The 23,095-nt window shown below is 41.9% G+C and overlaps 1 protein-coding gene across 1 annotated transcript in view; it reads left to right on the top strand.

Annotated features, from left to right (window-relative positions):
* LOC107733210 (protein phosphatase 1H-like) overlaps positions 1-23,095 on the top strand; it is a 46,208-nt gene that overhangs the window by 8,404 nt on the left and 14,709 nt on the right. Inside the window, exon 2 of the mRNA XM_016544755.1 lies at positions 21,695-21,802. Within this exon, the coding sequence (XP_016400241.1) occupies positions 21,704-21,802 (99 nt within the window). The 5' untranslated portion in view covers positions 21,695-21,703. The remainder of the gene's footprint in view (positions 1-21,694; positions 21,803-23,095) is intronic.

Genomic DNA, 23,095 nt, shown 5'->3' with positions numbered 1-23,095 from the left:
TGTGACTCACGTGTTCCCTCCCAGCCTCCCTCTCCCGCCTCCTCTCCTAAAACCAGCCAGTTCCTCAGCCCTGGTTCCTGTCAGTCCCTCAGCTCACCCTCAGTTAGCATCATCTGGGCGCTCTGATCCACCTTGGGACTTCCAGTCTCCAGCTCCGCCTAGGTGTGAGGATCCCCTGTCTCCGCCTCCAGGCTTCGAGTCCCGGACTCCACCTCGGTCCTTCGACCCATCGGCTCCGCCTTGGCTCCTAGCTCACTTGTCTCCACCGTGGCCCCTCATCCCACCGGCTCCACCGGGCTCCCTCTTCCCTCCGGCTCCGCCTTGGTCAGTCGTCGACCATCCGCCACTTCGGGACTCCACTCCTTCGGCTTCCCCTCGTCACTCTGTCCCTCTGGCTCTGTCAGGATCCTCCTTCCCGCCGGCTCCACCTTCGTCCTCAGTCGCTCTGGCCCACCGCGGTCTTCTGGATCCCCGCCTCCGCCTCTTGTCACATCCATGACAAGTCTCTCTGTCTGAGCAATAATGAGCAACAGCTCTTTGGACTCACCTGTTCCTGAGAATTGGACCCCCATTACAATGAAGTATGCATATGGATTGTTCTTAAGGAGTTGTATTAATATTATGAGAGATTTTATTTTTTAACTTGTATGACTTGTATGCAGTGCCGATCCTAGACTTCTGGGGGCCCTACACAAAACTGTATCGGCGGCTTTGGAGTGGTTGGAGTGGGGTATGAGTGGTTATGAATGAATGAATGAAACGCATTTGTCCGTGTTTCACTCGAATCGTGCTCGTAGAAAAAGCTTGAGAAATAGTGTCTCTTCCACGGCTCGGTATGCTTTCAACTAGTTTTTTTTAGTCTCGAGCAAGACTGTACGACATTCACATTACATGATTTGACTGATTTTTACGTAGAAAGGGCGACAGCGCACCGCATTAAAAGAACGGAGTGTCTATTTACACTGTGTGTAAATAGCCCGCCTTGTTGGCAGAGGCTATTTATGCTAGCTTCACCCACAAACGTGTGAAAGGGATGGTCAATACTATAAAAGACGGCCAACAATTGTCAGCTACAGTGGCGTAGATGGTAAAGCGTGTACCATAGTCTTTTTGATGCGATCGACCCAGGTTCGAATCTGCCTTTTACCGAACTTTTTTTTTTCTCCCTTTTCAAATCTCATATCACATCGGAAAGACATCAGAAATCCTACTATTTTAACATAATGTAAATAGAATCCATAGTTATTGGCACTTAGTGTAAATAGCATCTATTGCTATTTGCACTTAGTGTAAATAGCATCTATCGCTAAGAAAATATGCTATTTTCACTTAGTGTAAATAGCATCTAATTGCTATTTACACTAAATTATACTTAGTGTAAATAGCCTCTATCGCTGTTTACACTTAGTGCAAATAGCCGCTGCCAAGAAATGATCATTCATGTTTTCATAACCGCTGGCCAAATTCAAAAACGAAACTAAAATTAAATCATCTTTGAGAGCAAGGGGGCCCCCTGGTGTTTCGGGGGCCCTACGCAGCTTGCGTATTTTGTGTATAGGGAGGAGCCTGTTTTCTCCCAAGGTTTTTTTCTCCATTTTGTCACCGATGGAGTTTTGGTTCCTTGCCGCTGTCGCCTCTGGCTTGCTTAGTTGGGGACACCTTAATTTCCAGAGATATCATCGACTTGATTGCACAGATACTATTTAAACTGAACTGAGCTGGATGATGCTTCTTCAATGATGTCACTGAATTCAATGATGAACTGCCTTTAACTGAAAATTTAGTGTTTACTATTGTCATTTTGCATTAATGATACACTATTTTCCTAATTAATGCTGTACAGTTGCTTTGACACAATCTGTATTGTTAAAAGCGCTATATAAATAAAGGTGACTTGACTTGATCAGCTCTGCTTGTATGAGACTTATTGTAAGCAAGCTGCCATTTAAGCAAAGAGATAAATGGAAATCAGCAGCTTGTGACATTCATACCAAGACTAAATTCAGACTTAAATGTGTCAACCTTGTAGATTTCATTGAAAAACAAGCACAGACAGCCTTGGACCCTGTGTTTGGTAATATTCCAGATCAAGTTACCAAAGTAAACACGAAGACAAGAACCACACAATTCAGTAAATTCAGTAAACCATCAATGAAGGGAATCTTTGCTAGTTTTGTTACCCCTGCTGTGTGCTGATACTCTATCACCAAGAAAGCCACAATAAAGTGGATGAAATTACCAACTCAAGTGCAGTGAGTATACTTTGCATATTTAGCAATAAAGACCATGCTTTGGTCTTTGGTAAACAAAATAAGATCTGTGCCCATGAATGAAAGAGTTTGTTAAAGCAAAGGACCTATGTTTTTACAAAGAGAAACATGATTTAGATGTAGTAAACATGGGACAGGATAGTAAGCATGTGGCAATTGATAATAAGAAAGATGGATGCAGCAGTCAACAGCACTTTGGTGTCAATGGGTCTTTCTATGGATATTGGGGCTGGTGAATGTGCTCTTAACATAGTTCCTGTTCAATTATGGATGCATAATATTAACAAGATTGTTTTGACAAATGCCTCCTTGGATGCTCAGCCAGTTTCTGTACAAAAACATTGAAGGAACATATTGCAATCAGAGGAAAGAAAGAAAGGATCCTACTAAAAACAATTAACCTTGAAACTGCTTTTAAAAGTTTTAAGATCTGGTGTAGCGGTATCAGGGCTTAATGAAGACACATTTGTATGTTTGCCTACGGTATACATGCATAAATCAATGCTGGTTGATACACATAATGTGCTCTTGCAGGAGAATTTTGAACAATGTTCATATACTGTATGATGACATTAAATGCTTGTCAATACTGATGTTGGGCTTCTTATTGGGGTCAGTGCTCCAAAAGCTCTGGAACCATGGAAGATTGTCAATAGAGCAAATGGAAGCCCTATGATGGGTGGCAATTGGTCCCCTCAATGATGATATTTCTGACACAAAACACAGTCATTATTCTGTTTTGTATGCCAATATCCATTGCAAGTTTGGAAGAGATGGTGTTAAAGCAGTACAACCAGGACTTTGCAGAACAATCTAGTGTAAAAACTGTCTGTAGAAGACCACCATTTCATGGAAATTATGGAAAAGACTACTTTTCCTAAAGTCAAACATTACTACATACATTTGACATTCAGAAATGCAGATGCTGTAATGCCAAACAATTTCAATTCAACTTCTGAGAAAATTAAAAAATACCCAAGAAACCTTAAAGTGAACCAGTTTATCAAATCTTTTATGTTGATGGGTGTCTTATTTCTGTGCAGTGATCAAAGGAAGCTATTTCAGTTCAATTCAATTAAAGTTTATTTGTATAGCGATTTTCACGATACAAATCATTGCAAAGCAGCTTTACAGAAAATTAAAGTTTCTACATTATATTTTGTGATATCTTATCAGTGGTGACTATGACAATTTGATGTTCATATGGCAGAAATGTAGAGTAAAAATCATGCATGTAGTCAAACAGACGGTGAACACTATTAATAACAATGATTATATGTTGCAATCAAACTTATAGCAAAATTTGGTAGTTTTGTATGTTGTTTCAGAGTTGGCATCATCTGAGGTCCTCTGAGGGTGTTGGATGACGAGCCGTGAGATCAGGGAACCGTTTAACAAGTGTATCTTTACTTGAGATGCGGGAGTTAGTCCACATACATGAACCTTCTCTACGATAACACCCTTGAGCACACGTAGAGGCGAGCTTAGGAACTGATAATTTAAAGCAACAGAACATTTATGTTCTACATCTGGACGAAGGGAAGTGTCATCTCACTGTGCTTGAGCTGTTGTGGTGAGACTGGAAGACTCTGAGACTGGAAGGATATGTTTTCTGTTTTGTCTGTATTCTTTTCCTTCTGACTGCACGAGATATGACCTTGGTTCATCACAGAGTTGTTTAACAAGTCCAATTCGATCATGGCCTTTGGAAGTTTCGAGTATCACTACTTCACCTTGCAAGAGTGGTCGGAGTGCTTTACTGGATTTGTCGTAGTATGTCTTTTGACATTGCCGCTTCTTTGAGAGTTGATCCTTGACAGTGGTGTTATTTTTTGAGGCTGGCACAAGAACGGACTTGCTGATTGGTAGAGTTGTTCGAGTCTGCCTGGAAATTAATCTCTCTGCAGGAGAACCCAGAGTCTGGTCATGTGGAATGTTTCTGATGTTGAGCAAGTTCTGAAACACATCCGATCCATCCCTCTTGGATTTCTCCATTAGCTGCTTTGCACTTCGCACTGCCCTCTCGGCTAGCCCGTTGGCTTGTGGATATTCCGGGCTACTGGTGATGTGTGTGAAATCCCAAGCTGCAGCAAATTCTTTGAACCATTGACTTGTAAATTGGGTGCCATTGTCTGAAAGGACTTTGTGCGGACTCCCGTAAACAGAAAAGTGCCTTTTGAGTTTTGTGATCACTGTGCTGGAGGACAGGTCAAGAAGCAAATTAATTTCAAACCATCCCGAATATGAGTCAACTAGTGCGAGGTAGTATTGACCGTTCCACTCAAAGATATCTGTAGCCACAGTTGACCATGGGAGATCTGGGATGTTGTGTAAGTCTCAAAAATATATCTAAATTACGACCTATGCTCTCAATGGCAAATGCAGAAATGTTAATCCATGCGTTTATGACCTCAAGTTTAGATTATTGTAATGCTTTATTGGGTGGTTGTAGCGATATCGTTGACTTGATTGCACATATACTATTTAAACTGAACTGAGCTGGATTATGACATCACTGAATTCAATGATGAACTGCATTTAACTGAAAAATTAGTGTTTACTATTGTCACTTTGCATTATTGACACACTATTTTCCTAATTAATGTTGTACAGTTGCTTTGACACAATCTGTATTGTTAAAAGCGCTATATAAATAAAGGTGACTTGACTTGACTTGACTTGACTAAGTGAAGAGGCTCTTTTTGTTGGTGGGGCTTCAGACTGTTACAGATAGAGCACGACAGCACCTTATTTTCAATGTCTTTGGTAAGAGAAGGCCAGAAAACAATGACTCGTGCCTGGCGCTTAGTTGCCTCAAAGCCTGGGTGGCCTCTGTGAATGATTGTGATATATTTACTGTGTAGTGATTCAGGAACAACTATCCTCTGTCCCTTCATGAGTATGTCTTCATCAACTGTGAGCTCATCTCTGAAGGGAAAATACGCACGAATTTCCACAGGCAGCTTTGACTGGCTAGATGGCCATCCTAACTTGAGAATACTGCAAAGGCGTTGAAGAACTGGGTCCTGCACAGTATGAGTTTTTGCAGCTCTTTCAGTCTGGAAGACGAGATGTGCCAGACTGACATAACTTCAAAGTCAGCTGGATCATCATAGAGTTCATTTAGACAGGCTCCAGGGGAACATGACAGCGTGTCAGCAAGGTACATCTGTTTCCCTTTCTTGTATGTGATTGTGAAGTTGTATTTCTGCAATCTTAGCATCATGCGTTGCAGTCTTGCTGGAGCTGTGTAGATGGGCTTGTTGAGGATAGTTACTAGCGGCTGGTGGTGTTTCAATGTGAATTTGTTCACCATATATGTAGTCGTTGAATTTGGTGCATGCAAATACCACCGCAAGAAGTTCTTTTTCGATCTGTGCATAATGCACTTCTGTTTGAGTCAGTGTCCGTGAAGCGTATGCAACTGGTGCACCTTCCTGAAGACATGCAGCTCCAAGGCCGAACTGAGAAGCATCGCAGGTGAGTGTGACAGGTTTTTTGACGCCATAGTATTTCAGGGTGAGTGGACTGGAAATCTTGTGCTTTAGATCGTCAAAAGCATCCTGATCCTGAACCAGCACCATTCTGTGTTTTTGCAGGTCGACTCGCGCAGGGGGGTGGACAGCTCACTGAGGTTCGGTATGAATTTTAAATCATACCTTCATAAGTAATTGATCAAGTCAAGTCAAGTCAAGTCACCTTTATTTATATAGCGCTTTTAACAATACAGATTGTGTCAAAGCAACTGAACAGCATTAATTAGGAAAATAATGTGTCAATAATGCAAAATGACAATAGTAAACACTAATTTTTCAGTTAAAGGCAGTTCATCATTGAATTCAGTGATGTCATCATCCAGCTCAGTTCAGTTTAAATAGTATCTTTGCAATCAAGTCAACGATATCGCTGGAAATGAAGTGTCCCCAACTAAGCAAGCCAGAGGCGACAGCGGCAAGGAACCAAAACTCCATCGGTGACAGAATGGAGAAAAAACCTTGGGAGAAACCAAGCTCAGTCGGGGGGCCAGTTCTCCTCTGACCAGACAAAACCAGCAGTTCAATTTCAGGCGGCCGGGTAGTCTGGATTTGTCCAGGGACGAATTTTAACCCCAGTCCAGCCCTGTAACCGTCACTATGCAACAAATAATGGCGTGGCGGGCGCGCTGGTTTCCTTTGCATTGAAGCAATTACGAAAAGTCAAAAAATGCCTGAAGACTCGCATCGTGTCTACACCAGATGCAACAAAATACTGTAGAACCCATTATAATCGGTGATGCGGCCTACACTGGATGTGGCACAGCACAGCACGACAAATCCCCGACAGTAAACTGATGCCTCGTTCTATTTATAGTACAAATGATTTGCAATGGTCACTTTGTCGCATCCAGTGTGGACAGTCTCAAGCTGTTGGCTTACCTCTGGCCTTTTTTTCATAATTTAGTTGTTTAATTTGAGTGAGTGAAAAAGTTAATTTCAAACCCTGTTTATAAGTAAGTAATAATATTTTGTAACTGATACGGAACTTAATAGGTAGCCAGTGTAGAGATTGGGATAATATGATCATATTTTCTTGACCTGGTAAGGACTCTAGCAGCTGCATTTTGAATTACCTGTAGCTTGTTTATTGAAGATGCAGGACAACCACCTAGCAATAGTCCAGTCTAGATGTCATGAATGCATGAACTAGCTCTTCAGAGCCCTCAGAACAGTGGGCAGATCCCATGTAGGGATGGTAAGGGGCGTGGCGGGTTAAGCCTCCTGGACCCCTTCAGAAAACAAAAAAACAAGTTGTTCCTGCCCACCTACTGGCCGACTATAGGAGCGTGAGAAGCTGCTATAGCTGCTACGTAGACCTTGAGTGTGGAAGGGGAACGACCCTTATCCAGCAACTCTTGGAAGAAGGACAATATCACTGATATGTCGCAGGAGGTTGGGTCTTTGCTGTGCACCAAGGGGAGAAGACCGACCATTTAAGGGTATAGAGATATCTTGTAGACGGGGCTCTATCCTGTGAAATGGTGTTAAAGACACTCTCGAGAAGGTCTGTAGGCTCCTATCGAGAGGCCAAAGGTGCAGAGCCCACAGCTCAGGCTGGGAGTGCCAGATCGTTCTGTTTGCCTGAGAGAGGAGGTCCCGTCTCAGGGGAATGGGCCATGGAGCTGCTGTGAGCAGCTGCAACAGCTCCAAGAGCCAATGCTGGTTCTTCCAGAGTGGGGCCACTAGGAGAAACTTTGTGTTCCCTGATTAGCCTGATTACCTGAGGGATCCGGGCGATTGGGGGAAAAGCATAAAGGAGGAGGTTGGGCCAGTCATGGGCCAATGCATCCCTGTCCTTCAAAAAATAAGTTGGGCAGTGAAAGTTGTCTTTTGAGGAGAAGAGGTCGATCTCTGCCTTCCCAAAGATCTCCCAAATTCTCTGAACAGTTTGCGGATGGAGCATCTACTCCTCTGAGGGGACATTGCTCCGAGACAGCATGTCTGCTCCTTGGTTCAGTATGCCCAGAACATGCGTTGCTCTTAGTGAACACAAGTCGAGGAGTGCCCATTCCTAGAGGCGTTCTGCCAGGATGAAGAGGCGCTTCGAGGTGAGCCCACTCTGGTGATTAATGTAGGACACCACTGTCAGCCTGTCCGAGCAGACTAGAACGTGTTGTCCCCTTAGGTCTGGCAGGAAGGTTCGAAGGGCTCGACACAGTGCCAGCATTTCCAGGCAGTTGATGAGAGGGCAGTCTGATTTTTGGCCCCTGGTCGAAAGTGGAAAGTCAGACTGCCCTCGCACAGAGCTCCCCAACCTTTGTTGGACGCATTTGTTAAGATGACCTTCCTTCTGCAGAGCATTCCCAGAGCCACGCCCCATTCTAACCACTGAGGGCTTCTCCAAGGGGCCAGAGCTGCCACACAGGCCTGGTCCACCTTGATACGTAGGCGTCCGTGATGCCAGCCATGGGGCTGAACCCGTGGTTTCAGCCAGTACTGTAGGAGTCGCATGCGAAGCAGGCAAAATTGACCCTGAGTCCCAGGCTTTTCAAGTGGCTGAGGAGGAGGGATCTCTGGGATTGCAGCTCAGCCTCTGACTGGGCTAAGATGAGCCAGTCATCGAGGTAGTTCAGAATGCGAATTCCCATCTGTTTTAGAGGAGAAATAGCCACATCCATGCACTTCATAAATGTGTGAGGAGCCAGGGACAGTCCGAAAGGAAGGACCGTGCATTGATATGCACTCCCTCGAAGGGAAGAGAATCTCAAGAATCGTCTGTGATGGGAGGGCTATCTGGATGTGAACGTAGGCATCTTTCAGGTCCAGAGAAAAGAACTAGTCCCCTGGGCATACTTACGAGAGGATCTGCTTCAGTGTAGTCATCCTGAATGACCATTTCATGAGGGCTCGGTTCAGGTGCCTGAGGTCGAGGATGGGCCGTAGGTCACCATCCTTTTTGGGGAAGAGGAAGTAACGGCTGTAGAAGCCTGACTCACTTTGAGCTGGATGAACCGTCTCTCTATGGCTCCTTTTGCCAGTAAATTCATCTCCTCTGCGCACAGGACGTGTGCGCCTTTGCTCTTTACCGAGGTGGGAACCACACCACTGAATCTCGAGGGTCTTCGAGTGAATTGAAGTGAGTAACCTCCTTTTATTATCCCCAAAACCCAATCTGACATTCCGGGGATGGCCTGCCAAGGGGTTGGATTGACTCGAGTGGTAGGTCGCTGTGAGGGACCTGACACTCGTGATAAGTGGAAGAAGAAATTCACTCTTTTTTTTTATATGTTTGTGTTTTATTTTGCCTGTTATCACAGCGGCTAGTTGTATGGCTGCTTGAACGGGCCCAGTGTTTACAACAAGCACATTGTCTCTGGCACCCGGAACTGAACAGGGTGGTTGGAGGCATACTCGTGTCTGTTTGAGGGTTGGTCCAGCTGCAGCGAGACTTAGCCCTTTCCTCTTCCTGTCCCTCAGATCAGGATGCTGTCTGAGGCGCACCCTGCAACACTGTCTTGGGCCGGGGTCCCTGACGCTTAGGAAAAGGGTAGCGATTTGTTAAGCAGGAGCGCTGTCGAGGCTCAGACTTGGGAGCAGGCTGTGCCGTTGAAGGCGCCTGCTTTGTGGGCTGCTGAGTCGGCATAGACTTGGGGTGACTGGAAGCAGCTGCGGAGCTGGAACACTTGGGCAGGAAGTGCCGCATTGCCTGGGACGACTTTTGCACAGCAGTGAAGCGTTCAGAGAAGCCCTCGACCGCAGACGTTGTCCTACATGGCTTGGATGGGTGAGCGACTTTCGCCTTCCACCTAATGGCAGTGGGCGGGCAGAGGTGCGCAACCACTGACTCATCCAAGGAAGGCAGCTTCTCGTACCCGTTTTCTTCAGCGTTGTCAACAGAGGTGAGGGCGGGTGAAGCAGAATTACACAGGCGGGCTGAGTAGGGGGCGCGTCACAACTTAGTGAGCCCGTTGTGGACCTCCAGGAAGAACGGAGAAGCTCTCTGATTAGGGGCCTGGCGGCGCCCAGGCAGGAACCATTCGTCCAGGTGGCTGCGGGTGGGTCTCCGCTGCCATGCCATTGGTTAGTTTTTTATTTACTGCATGAACCAATGGCCGTGCAGTTGCACTGCGTTATTAAAAAAGGCTTCAGTCATTTGGAGGAAAAGGAGTTTTCCCCATAGCGTCTAGCGACACAGTACGAGTGAAGTATCAATAGGGAAATATAGTAAGAAACTAATCCCATATTTTCTAATAATATTACCAACATGTATATTGAAAATAGTAGAGGGCTTAGGACAGATCCTTGTGGCACTCCATACTTTACTGGCGTTAATTGAGATGATTCCCCATATAAATAGACAAAGTGATAACGATCGGACAGGTAGGATCTAAACCATCTTTTTTTTTTTTTGTATGGGTGACCCATACTTGGAATTAGTGCTCTGCATTTAACCCATCCAAAGTGCACACACACAGCAGTGAACACACACACACAGGTGCCTTGCTCAAGGGCACCTCAGTCGTGGTATTGAAGGTGGGAGAGAGCGCTGTCCATCCCCCCCCCCCCCCTACAACCCCTGCCGGTACGAGACTCGAACCCGCAACCTTTGGGTTACGAGTCCGACTCTCTAACCATTAGGCCACGACTTCCCCAAAAAAAGCCTGCCCTTGAATACCCGTATAGTTTTGGAATCGATCTATGAGTATGTCATGATCTATAGTGTCGAATGCAGCACTAAAATATAGTAAAACTAGCCATGAGATGCAGCCTTGGTCTGATGAAGCAAGTCATGAAGCAAGTCACTGAGAAGCAAGTCATTTGTAATTTTGACATGTTCAGTTTCTGAAATTCTTCATAGATAAAAGACTGAAATTCTTCATAGATATCTTTTTTTGTTTTTTGACAACCTTTTCTAAAATTTTAAACATAAATGGAAGATGTGAAATGGCTCTGTAATTTGCCAGTTCACTGGGATCTAGTTGTAGTTTCTTAATAAGAGACTTAATAACCGCCAGCTTGAATGGTTTTGGGATGTGACCTATAGATAATGACGAGTTAATCATATTGAGAAACAGTTATTTTACTACAGTTAACAACTCTTTCAGTAATTTAGTGGGTATAGGATCTAGTAAACATGTTGGTTTAGATGTAGTGATACGTTATTTAGCTCTTTCTGTCCTATAGTTTAAAGGGGACCTATTATGCAAAAATTACTTTTATAAGGTGTTTGAACACAGTGTGTGAAAACAACCATCATATAATGGTAAAAATCCACCCACTAATTTTTTTATAATCCTAATAAATCATAAACAGTCTCTCAGAACAAGTGATTACAGATTTCTCCCTATGTACACGTCATCTTAGGGAAAAAGTCCCGCCCATTTGTGATGCTCTCTGTCCTGTTTTTGAAGTTTTGACCTCACTATTCAGGGAACAGACACAGTCTTTGTAGATTACACAACACAAGTACTTCTGTCATTTAAGTGGGAAGAGCAAAAGCCATCATAGCAGTTGTTTGAGAGTTGGCTTACTAGTCATATGGAGTGTAGCGTGCTGGAGGTGTTGTCCGACTGGAGTTCCGCTCCAATTCTGCTGAGGTGCAGGCCATCAGCGCAAAAATATGCCTAGGATGTTTCCAGAAAGGATTTCAATTATTAACAAAGAGCAGTTTCACATTATAACGTCTTTGTGACCCAGGAGGTTTCAGACTGACAAAGTGGATCTTCAATATATTTGGATACTGACACAATTCATAATTTTGGCTCTGTATGCCACCAGAACAGGGCCCAAATTCACAAAACATTTTATTTTACCAGATTAAGATTAAGGCGACACCTTTTTAAAAGCTCATTATCGTCAAACGTTTCTAAAATGTTTCTGTTCCGGCAACAGTTACTTTAGTATAGGTTGTGACTTGGTCTTAGTGACTTAGGAGTCCTCTTCACTACTCCTAACGTTTCAGATTTAGGAGCTAGTTTTAGCTCTAAAACACTTTGTGAAATACTCTTAGAGCAAAAATGTAGGAGTCCTAAATTTAGGACTGACTAAATTAAGTCCTAAATTTAGTCCTGACTCTCCATTATTTTTAAGATTTTCTCCTAAATCGGCGAGTTATAAGCTACTTTTAGCCTTAAGAGGTTTTGTGAATACAGGCCCAGAATTAAAAATAAAACAATCTAGATGAAATTGAAGTGCAGACTTTAAAGGGGTCATATGATGTTGCTAAAAAGAACATTATTTTGTGTATTTGGTGTAATGAAATGTGTTTATGTGGTTTAAGGTTAAAAAAAATTGGACAAATAAATATAATCATAAATAAAATGTTCATTTTTTATATTTTGTTGAGAATCCCTTGCAGGCAATGACTGCCTTAAGTCTGTGAACCATGGACATCACCAAAGACTGGGTTTCCTCCTTTGTGGTGCTTTGCCAGGCCTTTACTGGAGCTGACTTCAGTTGTTGTTTGTTTGTGGGTCTTTCTGCCTTTAGTTTTGTCTTCAGCAAATTAAATGCATGCTCAATCGGGTTGAAATCAGGAGACTGACTTGGCCAATATTCCACTTTTTTACCTTCAAAAACTCCTGGGTTGCTTTTGCAGTATGTTGTGGGTCATCGTCCAATTGTACTAAGAAGTGCCGCCCAATCAACTTTGCTCCATTTGACTGAATCTGGGCAGAGAGTATATCCTTATACACTTCAGAATTCTTCTGGCTGCTTCTGTCTTCTGTCACGTTATCAATAAACACCAGTAACCCAGTGCCACTGGAAGCCATGCATGCTAATGTCTTCTCACTGCTCCACTATGTTTCGCAGACGATGTTGTATGCTTTGGATCATGAGCTGTTCCAAGCCTTCTCCATACTTTTTTCTTCCCCTCATTCTGGTATGGTTGATCTTAATTTCAGCCGTCCAAAGAATGCTTTTCCAGAAGTGGTCTGGCTTCTTTTTTTTTTTTTTTGCAAAGTCTGGCCATTAATCTGGCCTTGTTTGCACATTGTGATGAACCCTCTGTATTTGCTCTCATGAAGTCTTCTCTTGAGTGTAGACTTTGACACACCTACCTCCTGGAGAGTGTTCTTCTCTTGGCTGGATGTTGTGAAAGGGTTTTTCTTTACCATGGAGAGGATTCTCCGATCATCCACCACTGTTGTCCTCAGTGGACATTCAGGCCTGTTTAGGTTGCTGATCTCACTAGTGCATTCGTTTTTCTCAGAATGTACCAAACTGTTGATTTGGCCACTCCTACTGTTCCTGCTGTCCCTCTAATAGATTTGTTTTGTTTTTGAAGCCTAACAAGTTTCTGTTTCACTTGAATGGAGAGATCCCTTGACCGCATGATGTTGGTTCACAGCAACAGCTTCCAAATTCAATTGGCACACTTGTCACTTTTGACCAATTTTGATGGGAATACCCTCAAATTGAAGTGTGCACTTTATGTTCATTATATAACTGTAAATTGAATATGTTTGGTCAGCAGCTAAAATAATAAATATTGTGCCTGTGTCCAAATATGTATGGACCTGACTGTATGTTCTGGCCATCATTCCTCAAGTGGAGAGGAAAGAAGTGAAGCAGCTGGATTGGTACAAATGATTTTCCCAGTTGAAAGAACACTTGGAGTGTAATGAAGTGGAGAGCCAGTCACTGAACAAAGCATTATTTCAGTGGTGAATTCTACTGAATTATATTACATATACATATACTTATGACCTACTCAGATTTCTGGAGCCAGTGATGTTTATTGGCAGGCAAATACATTCAAACCTCTGTAAGCAGAAATGTGGGTGGGAAGACAACATCCCTGAAGTTTTTGCTCAGCAATGACAAAACTGAATAACTCAATTACCAGAGCTGCATTCTTTGAAGGTGAGAAGGTGCCTGCTTCCAGAGGGTTTCAGGATGCTGAAAAATGCCCAAATACATCACTTTTTTGATGCTAGTGAAGTGGGCTTTGGAAGTGCATCATATCTCATAGTAATTGACAATGATAATGCTTAATGATGGAACCTCTGCTTGTTTAGATATCCGTTTCCGGTTGAAGGGGAATGCTGGCGCATTTTGGCTGCCGCTCCTTTCTCCCGATTGTTTGTTTAACTATTGTTGTTTTGGAGCCTTTGAAGATTGATTGCGATGTGGAATTACGCTTCACTTGTTGGACTATTGCTTCTATCTTTGAGTATTTGCTGCTGGTCCATTTTATACTGGTATTACTTTTTCAAATTTTTGCACACTTGACTCATATTCCCTTCAAAAGGAGGTTTCTCAATTGAAAGCAGCCACTTCCTTACTTGATCCCATACCCACTAGTTTGTTTCAATCATGTTTTGGTTCTTTGTGTCCTGTTGTCTTGAGTATTATAAATTATTCATTGTGTACTGGTGCACTCGTAAGCAGTTTGTTACAATGGGTGGATTTAGGTCAGGGGTTGGTGTCGTGAAATCTGGAGTCCCTCAAGGATCAATTTTGGGCCCCTTGCTTTTTAATATCTACATTTTCCCACTTGGTCAACTTTTAAGATCTCTTGGTCTAAAATTTCATTTCTATGCAGATGACACTCAAATTTATATACACTCAAAACCTGATGATACTGTGCCTGTGGACTTTCTTTCTCAATGCATTTTTAGGATAAAGGAATGGATGTCGCAAAATTTTCTCAACAGTGAAAAGACTGAGATTATGCTCATTGGTTCACCCCACCAGTTGCGTAAACCTGCAACGGTTTCTTTAATTGTTGATGATTCTATTATGGAATCTCGGACAAAATTTAAAAATCTAGGGGTAATATTTGATTCAAATTTAACATTTGAGCCTCATGTTCTGAATACTGTTAAAACATCTTTCTTTCATCTTAGAAATATGGCCAGATTACGTCCAATGTTGTCTTTCCCTGTTGCTGAGAAGTTCATTAACACCTTTGTTTTCTCTCAAATTTTCTTTCGACTATTGCAATGCTCTGTTGACCGGGGTATCAAAAGTTACCCTAAACAAATTACAGGTTGTGCAAAACTCTGCTGCCAGAATCCTAACTAAAACAAGGATAAGGGATCATGTCACTCCTATCTTGGAGTTTTGTTTAACTATTGTTGTTTTGGAGCCTTTGAAGATTGATTGCGATGTGGAATTACGCTTCACTTGTTGGACTATTGCTTCTATCTTTGAGTATTTGCTGCTGGAACCAACTCTCTTGTTGCCTTGCTCTACACTGCTGCGAGGTTGCTGTTGGGTGGATTCCTCCTACATGGCCTTAAGGTACACTGCTCACCAGCTGTTGAAACTAAATAGGAATTATTATTCGGCAAACTATATTCTTTCAATCTGCGGAGATGTTGGAGTCCTCTGGCATAAGCGCTATATACATCGCTCCTCACGGCGCAGTTTTACATATTCATCCTCTGATGTTGTTTCTTATCCTGCATTTCTTCGTAAACCTCAAAGGATGTCGTCTAGACCTGCTGGGATTAACTATGACAACTTGTCTGTGCCTATCTATGTAGAATCTACAAGGGGGTTTTCTTTATCCCCACATCTGTGGAAATCGGCGTTTTTTTAAAGTTCGCTCTGTCAACAACAAGGCTACGATTTTATCTGACATCATTGTGGAAGAAAAACTTGACCTTTTTGTGTCTAGTTGAAACATGGCACAAACAGTCGGATGGTTTTCTCTTTAATTAACTTACTCCTGCTGGCTAGGGGGTTATTGGATCTCCCGCGATCCTCTGGTAGAGGTGGCGGTATCATTGTACTGTAGAATCAAAAATACAGTTTAAGTCCTGTGGCTGTTCCTCCGTTTAATTCATTTGAATATCTAGTTTTGAGTGTTTCTGAGTCCCACTCTACTGCTATAGTCACAGTCTACAGGCCTCTTAAGGCAAATAAAGACTTTTTATCAGAATTTGCGGATCTATTGTCTTACCTATACCTCAAATTTGAGAGAACTCTCATTCTGGGGGATTTTAACATCCATATGGACAAAAAAGACTGCATTTACAAAATACTTTTTGTCTTTATTGGAGTGCTTCGACTTGGATCAGTTCGTTGACTGTGCTACACATAAAAAAGGACACACCTTGGACCTTGTGATCTCAAATGAATCCATTGTATCTCAGTTGTCTGCCATTGATCTAGGGTTGGCTGACCATCTGGCAATCTTTTTTGACATGAATCTTCCTGTTGTTAACATCTCCTCTTCTAGTACTATGACATACCGTAAATGGAGATCAACTGAGCCTTCTGATTTTTCTGTTTTTATTGATTCTTCACTAAGTAGTTTGTTTTCATCTGATCCTTTGGAGGCTAAAGTTTCTATGTCAAATTCTGTTCTCCTGTCTCGCATTGACTCATTTGCTCCTCAAAAATCACGCTCTGTTTCATTTGTGCGACTTGCTCCTTGGTATAATGATGGTTTGCGTGCAATGAAGACATCCTGTCGTAAGATGGAGCGTATTTGGCGTCTCTCTGGTCTGACTGTTCATTATCAGGCATAGAAGGATTGTTTACATGAGTATAAGGCTGGAATTGTTTCTGCCAGATCTGATTATTTTTCTAAGATAATACACAATAATCAAAACAAACCAAGACAATTGTTTAATTCCATTAACAAATTGTTGAATTGTAATAGTCTTTCGCCTGTTATTGCTTCATTGCTTTGTAATTGATTTTCTTGAGTTTCTTGATTTTTTTGGCACTAAGATTGATAATGTACGTAACTGTGTCTGTACCTCTACCCTATTGTGCTTTTCTTCGGTAAATACTCCATTTTATACTGGAATTACTTTTTCAAATTTTTGCACACTTGACTCATATTCCCTTCAAAAGGAGGTTTCTCAATTGAAAGCAGCCACTTCCTTACTTGATCCCATACCCACTAGTTTGTTTCAATCATGTTTTGGTTCTTTGTGTCCTGTTGTCTTGAGTATTATAAATTATTCATTGTGTACTGGTGCACTCGTAAGCAGTTTGTTACAATGGGTGGATTTAGGTCAGGAGGTGTTCAGTATCCAGATTCCAGACTGAAGCTTGTGTAAATCCTAATTACCACGGGATGTCAATCTCGTGGCAAAAACAGAGAACCAAATAGATACATAATTAGCGTAGCTGCTGTTCCAACCAAGTAAAATTAATTTGTTTAACCCAAGCTAAAGAATAATAATGTGCATTTGATCAGATATAACTGCAGTACAAGATTATGAGATGCATTATTTGAACGCTTGGCCAAAGAGATGTGTCTTAAACACATCTTACCAGCAAACATACACTCGTTTTCATCCTTCTCTCCACTCTCTGAGGCTCTAAACTCATCCTTTCCAATCATCCTACTACCAATCATCCGCTTGATCCTATTCCATCTCATCTCCTTCAAGCCATTTGTACACAGAGCAGTTGAGATAAATCAGGCATGTTATTTGTGAATCTATCTTTAGTGACTGGAATAATAGTCCTGACCAGACGATAACGTGAAGCCATATAGTTAATATCAGTAATACTCAGCATGCACGATACAAGGAAATGGTCAGTAACATCATCACTTTGAGGTACGATATCTATATCAGTAAGATCAATTCCATGAGTTATAATTAAATCTAGCGTATGATCAATAGGTCTGAGAGGAAATCTGCAAATTCTTTTAGGAAATCTGTATATGGCCCTGGTGGTCTATACACAGTAGCCAGAGCAAGAGATACGATAGATTTCTTTTGCATATCTGACAGTGTAACATTAAGCATTAGTATTTCGAATGAGTTAAACCTGTATCCTGTCTTCTGAGTAACATTGAGAATATCACTATATATTGTTGCAACACCGCCGCCACGACCAGTCTGACGGGGCTCATGCTTATAACAGTAGCTTGGTGGAGTAGACTCATTTAGACCAATATAATCATTTGGTTTTAGCCAGGTTTCAGTCAAGCAGAGTACATCAAAACTATTATCTGTGATCATTTCATTTACAATAACTGCTCTGGGTGCGAGTGATCTTATGTTTAGGAGCCCAAACTTTAAAAATTGCTTTTGTTAATTTATTTTACGTTTTTCTGGTTTAATCACGATCAGATTTTTTCTAGATCCTGCATTAAATTTATATTTTGACCTCACTATTCGGGGAACAGACACAGTCTTTATAGATTGGACAGCGCAAGTACTTCTATCATTTAAGCAGGTAGAACAACAGCAGTTATTTGAGAATTGGCTTACTAGTCATCTTGAGCGCAGCATCCTGGAGATGTTGTCCGACAGGAAGCTCCGACTCTGCTGGGGTGCAGGCCATCAGCGCGAAAAAGCCTAGGACGCTCCTAGAAAAGATTCCAATTATTAACAAAGAGCAGTTTCTGTTTCACCATGACAATAACCATTCATTTAAAGCAACATTCTACTGAACCTTTCGTGTCCTCATCGATACGTGGGAAGCGGTCCTGACACGATGATCATCGTCGCGGGCGATGTGCTGCACACCGTCTCGATCAGGCTCCTGAAGTCCCTCTTCAGTGTCTCCGTCTGCCGCAGCTTGGTGTCGTTAACCCCCGCGTGAAGCACGACCGCTCCGGGGCTCTCGTCGCCCTTCAGGATCGCGGGTATCTGCGCAGAAACATCGAGAACACGAGCACCAGGGAAACAGTGGGTGTGCACTTTTTCAGCTACCTTCAGCTAACGTAGCACAGACGTGCCGGACGATGGAGTCTCCTACGATCACAGCGTCGCGTTCTGGGTGGAGATCTCGAATACTGGAGGTGGCGGAGGGGGAGAGGTTGTCGCCCGGGGCCTGGCTCGCGTCTTCCGCTGCGGCTGCACCCAGGGTCCGTGGTGTCCCGGCGCCGGAGTGAAGGACATCTGGGAAGATCGCGTCCTGGGTGCACCGGGCCTGTGCAGAGAAACACACGGAGTAGAGGTGGTGGGAGAGTTAGCAGCGCGCCTTTTTACATTTTCCCCGGACTTGTGAGCGTCAGCCCGAGATGTTTCCAGAGCGGCTCTCCACTCTATCAGCTGGGCCTGCCTCTCCACCAGGTCGCGGATCTGCTTCTCCACGGCCTCCAGCTCGAGCTGCACCGAATGCAGCTCGAGCGTGTCCTCACCTGCACTCAAAGGTAGACACACATACGCCATTAAAGCAAGTAACAGTGACCATGCTGGCGATGCTAACGGGCTATAAGCTAATAGCGGACTTGGGAAATCAAAATAAAACTAGTGATAACAAGGCGCTCTGATTGTTTTTGTTGTAGAATACGATAGGGGATATATTCACACGTTATATGAACGAAAATGATGGTGTATAAAATTGATTTTAAGATAAGAAATAGACGATTAATAATTAACTTGATGGAGCTCAAACTCAAAACACACCAGAAATATTGCAAGATTATGTCCAATGTTGTCTTTCCCTGTTGCTGAGAAGTTGATAAACACCTTTGTTTTCTCTCGAATTGACTATTGCAATGCTCTGTTGGCCGGGGGTTTCAAAAGCTACTCTAAACAAATTACAGGTCGTGCAAAACTCTGCTGCCAGAATCCTAACTAAAACAAGGATAAGGGATCATGTCACTCCTATCTTGGAGGATTTGCATTGGCTTCCTGTTAGGTTTAGGGTTGATTTAAAAATTCTGATGCTCACTTACAAGGCTCTGCATGGTTTGACACCGCAATATCTGTCAGAGCTTTTAACTCCATATACCACAAGGCGGAACCATCGTTCTTCTGACACTGGATTGTTAATTGTTCCATCTACCTGCCTAAGATCGATGGGGGATAGGACTTTTTCTTCTTTAGCTCCGGAAATCTCTTCCTACTGAAATAAGGCAGGCAAATTCTTTTAACATTTTTAAATCTCGCCTTAAAACTTATTTCTTTAGGGTAGCTTTTATTTAAATGTTTATATTAATTTTATATTGTTTTTATTTCTAATGTGGTTTGTATGTGTTTTTGCTTATTTTCATACATTTTTATATTGAAAACAGAACTTTAAATTGAAATATAAAGTTCAACATTTTGGTCCAACAGTACTGCTGTTTTGAAATATCTGGCAAACAGAAACAGATGTTTTATGGAATGTTTTTTTGCAGAGAGGAATTCTAATCTTTTTTCCATCGTACTGCGAATAGGATTAACGCTTTTAGTCATGTGCTCATGCCCATACGATTTTCCCAAATGGGAGGCGGCCGTGCTAACAAGGACACTAAAAACCAACCTCTGGGCAGATGAAGCCAGCAGTTTAATTCTAGGCTGCAACAAAGTCAGATTGTGCAGAGGACTCATCTGGTAACTGTGGTCTTGTCCCGATGGCCGTCTAGGTGATGAGGTCTTCGGAGGGAACTGTCTCTGGGGCTCATCTTGTTGACATGGTCTCCGCTGACATTCAGGGCTGTTGAGGGCGTCTCTAGGTGCTGATCCACCATCTGGTCTGGATACAGCTTGGTCCGGGTGGCTGCAGAGACCATCTGATCTGGATACAGTCTGGATCTGGTGGCTACGGTGACCTTGGAATAAGAAAGAAACAGACTAATATTAGCGTAGATGTCATTCTTCTAATGATGTAACAAGTACATTGTGTGTTATGGGAGGTGTTCCTGGTTCCGGCTGACCTAATTAATGCAGCCTTAAACAGTTTTGAATAATAGAAATGTGTTAGTGTGTTATGTGTAAGCCAGGTTAAAGAGATGTGTTTTAATCTAGATTTGCTTTTTGCATTAGAGTGGCTTTCGAAGGAAAGATTGCTATCAAATAGCACACCTAACTTCAACTTCCTAACTGATTACGAAGAATTGACAGAGCAGCCATCAAGTTGTCTTAAAGACACAACACTCTTGCCTTAAAGTTTTTAGTGAGTCTGAAGAACTTGATTAGCTAGTTCAGGTGTGTTTAATTAGTATCGGCGCTAAACTCTGCAGTACAGTTGCCCTTCAGGAACAGGTTTGGACACCCCTGCTCTAGTATCAGTCACTAGTGTGCCTCCTGAGGCCAGGGGAGTGAGGTTTACCTGCACAGCTCTTACTAGCTGGCCTCCGTTGCAGTCAACTTCCTAAACCTTACTCCCATCTAGGTCACAGCACCAATGTAACCCCTCCGGTTCTCCTCGACCCGCTGCAAGAGGGATTTGAACCAGCGTTTCCAGCATGAGAGACTGGTATGCTAACAAGGACCCTAAAGACCACAGCCTCTAGCATGCTCAGAGATGTGTGCTGTTCTCTAAAACTATTACATAGTGGCACATACGAACAGACTATTTTGCTAAGCGATAGTGAATAGCAGACCCGGACCTGGCTCTTTTTCTCTGAACTCTTGTATTTGATATTGTTTGATAATCATAGTGTAAAAAATAAACCTGAACAGCTCTTAAAAAACAAAAATGGTGCTTGACTGAATTTCTTCTTTGTGACAAGCGTCAGAAATAGAAAGTTGCACAGTGCTGCCCTTTTGTGTTTTGTTTTTATTGCAACATTTTTAATAAGGCATTTATGACAAATATCAGTCATAGCAAATCAAATACTGAGACAAACATACTTGGTGAGAGATTGCATATTCTTCCTGACCTAAAAAGTATTGTAATCAGTCTAAAAGACCCGAAGCATATTAAAACATGGGTAAATCAACTTATCAAATTAAAGTGTAAGGCTCAGGGCACTGTAATGGGGTGAAAGGACAATTCTTTTAATTAAATAAATACTTGTTGCTGTTAATTTTGGTAAAATATTTTGATTAAATATTTGATTCATATTTTGATGGATGGGGGGCAGGATTAGGTATATCACACTGTCTACAATACCTTGCCAATATCTCATTTGTGCAGACTTGAATATAGGATGTAAAATATAAGTCTATTTTTTCAGGGTATAGTCCTATGTACTTTATTAGGCTTGTGATTTTGTGGTTATTTTTGATACTTTGTGCTTGTGCTGATTTGAAAAAATATATATATTATTAATTATTATGATTTTTTACAACTATTATTTCTCACTCACAGGCACGAGTGATGGCCACCATAGGAGTGACACGTGGTTTAGGAGACCATGACCTCAAAGTCCATGACTCCAACATCTATATTAAACCATTTCTGTCATGCTTTCCAGAGGTGAGCTACCTTTTTGTTCAGCTCAATTGAAATATTGTTTATAAATGTTATGTAGAAGTGTGGGACATGACTTAAGAATATGGCTACTCATTGGTGGCTTTCCCTGACTCTAATAATAAATACTAGTGGGTAAAATGGGTGACATTTAATACAGTATGTCTACATTTAAATACTCTAAAGCAGTGGTAAGACACAAAAAGTACACAAAAAGTACACAATACACACTGAAAGTACACAAAAACTGCAAAGACTCACTTATCACAAAGTAATGATAAGATTTCTATGACTAACCAATAATATCCTCATGCCAGCCAGAGAAAGGTGGTGCAAAGTGAAATGTGCACTGAAAAAAATGTTTCATTCATCCAATTAAAAAAATTTAGGGTAATGATTCAAATCTATATTTTTTAACTTGAGCCAATGAAAAATAAATAACTTGCCCTAACATTTTTTTCAGTGTGTGTAATGTATTAAGCTTTTCTTTTTCACAGATTTGATCAATGAGGTAGCTGAGCAAATAAAAATATTCGCTTCTTACAGTTTCCAAGCAGCTTTAAAGAAAGTCATAATGCTTTAATAAGTTTTAGGGCTGGGTGATATTACAATTTATATAACAGTTCTTTCTGGTCCTTGAATCTGATTGGCTTAGAGGTCTTTTCAGCCATGAGGTGTTCTACCAGTATCACCACAGAACCGTTTCACTGTTTGTATCACTCCGCTTACAGCATTGCTCACAGCGATTATATGATGGCGAACGACCAAACCCACTATAATTTTACAACTACTTCTGTTGTTTTATCACGGAATGTAGTTTAAGAGATTTTTAGACAAGAATGTAGTTGTTTAGACTTCAAATATGCAGTTTGTAAATAAAGAATAATGCCTATTAGAAAATTGGTTTCAACTTTTAAGAAGATGTGAGCTCCATGAACCCTTTCTGCACCCACGAACCCGCTGAGAACAGCCTTACCTATGCCAGTTCTTCTGCAATTTGCCACTGGCTCTGATGTCTCTATAGTGGTTAAACATAAGATACATTTGTCTTGGGTATATCTAATGGGCAGTCTTTGGGCTCATTAATCTATTATTTGTTCCAGAGCAAAAAGTTTTGGCTGAAGGCAAAGTTTGATAACTTAAAGGGTCATATGATGTTGCTAAAAAGAACATTATTTTGTGTATTTGGTGTAATGAAATGTGTTTATGCGGTTTAAGGTAAAAAAACAACAACATTATTTTCCACATACTGTACATTATTGTTTCTCCTCTATGCCCCGCCTTTCTGAAACGCGTCGA

This window comes from Sinocyclocheilus rhinocerous, unplaced genomic scaffold (assembly GCF_001515625.1).
Source record: "Sinocyclocheilus rhinocerous isolate Xijiao unplaced genomic scaffold, SAMN03320098_v1.1 scaffold6573, whole genome shotgun sequence".
Taxonomy (NCBI): Eukaryota; Metazoa; Chordata; class Actinopteri; order Cypriniformes; family Cyprinidae; genus Sinocyclocheilus; species Sinocyclocheilus rhinocerous.
Note: the sequence above shows the minus strand (reverse complement) of the source record. Positions and strands in the feature narration are given on the sequence as shown.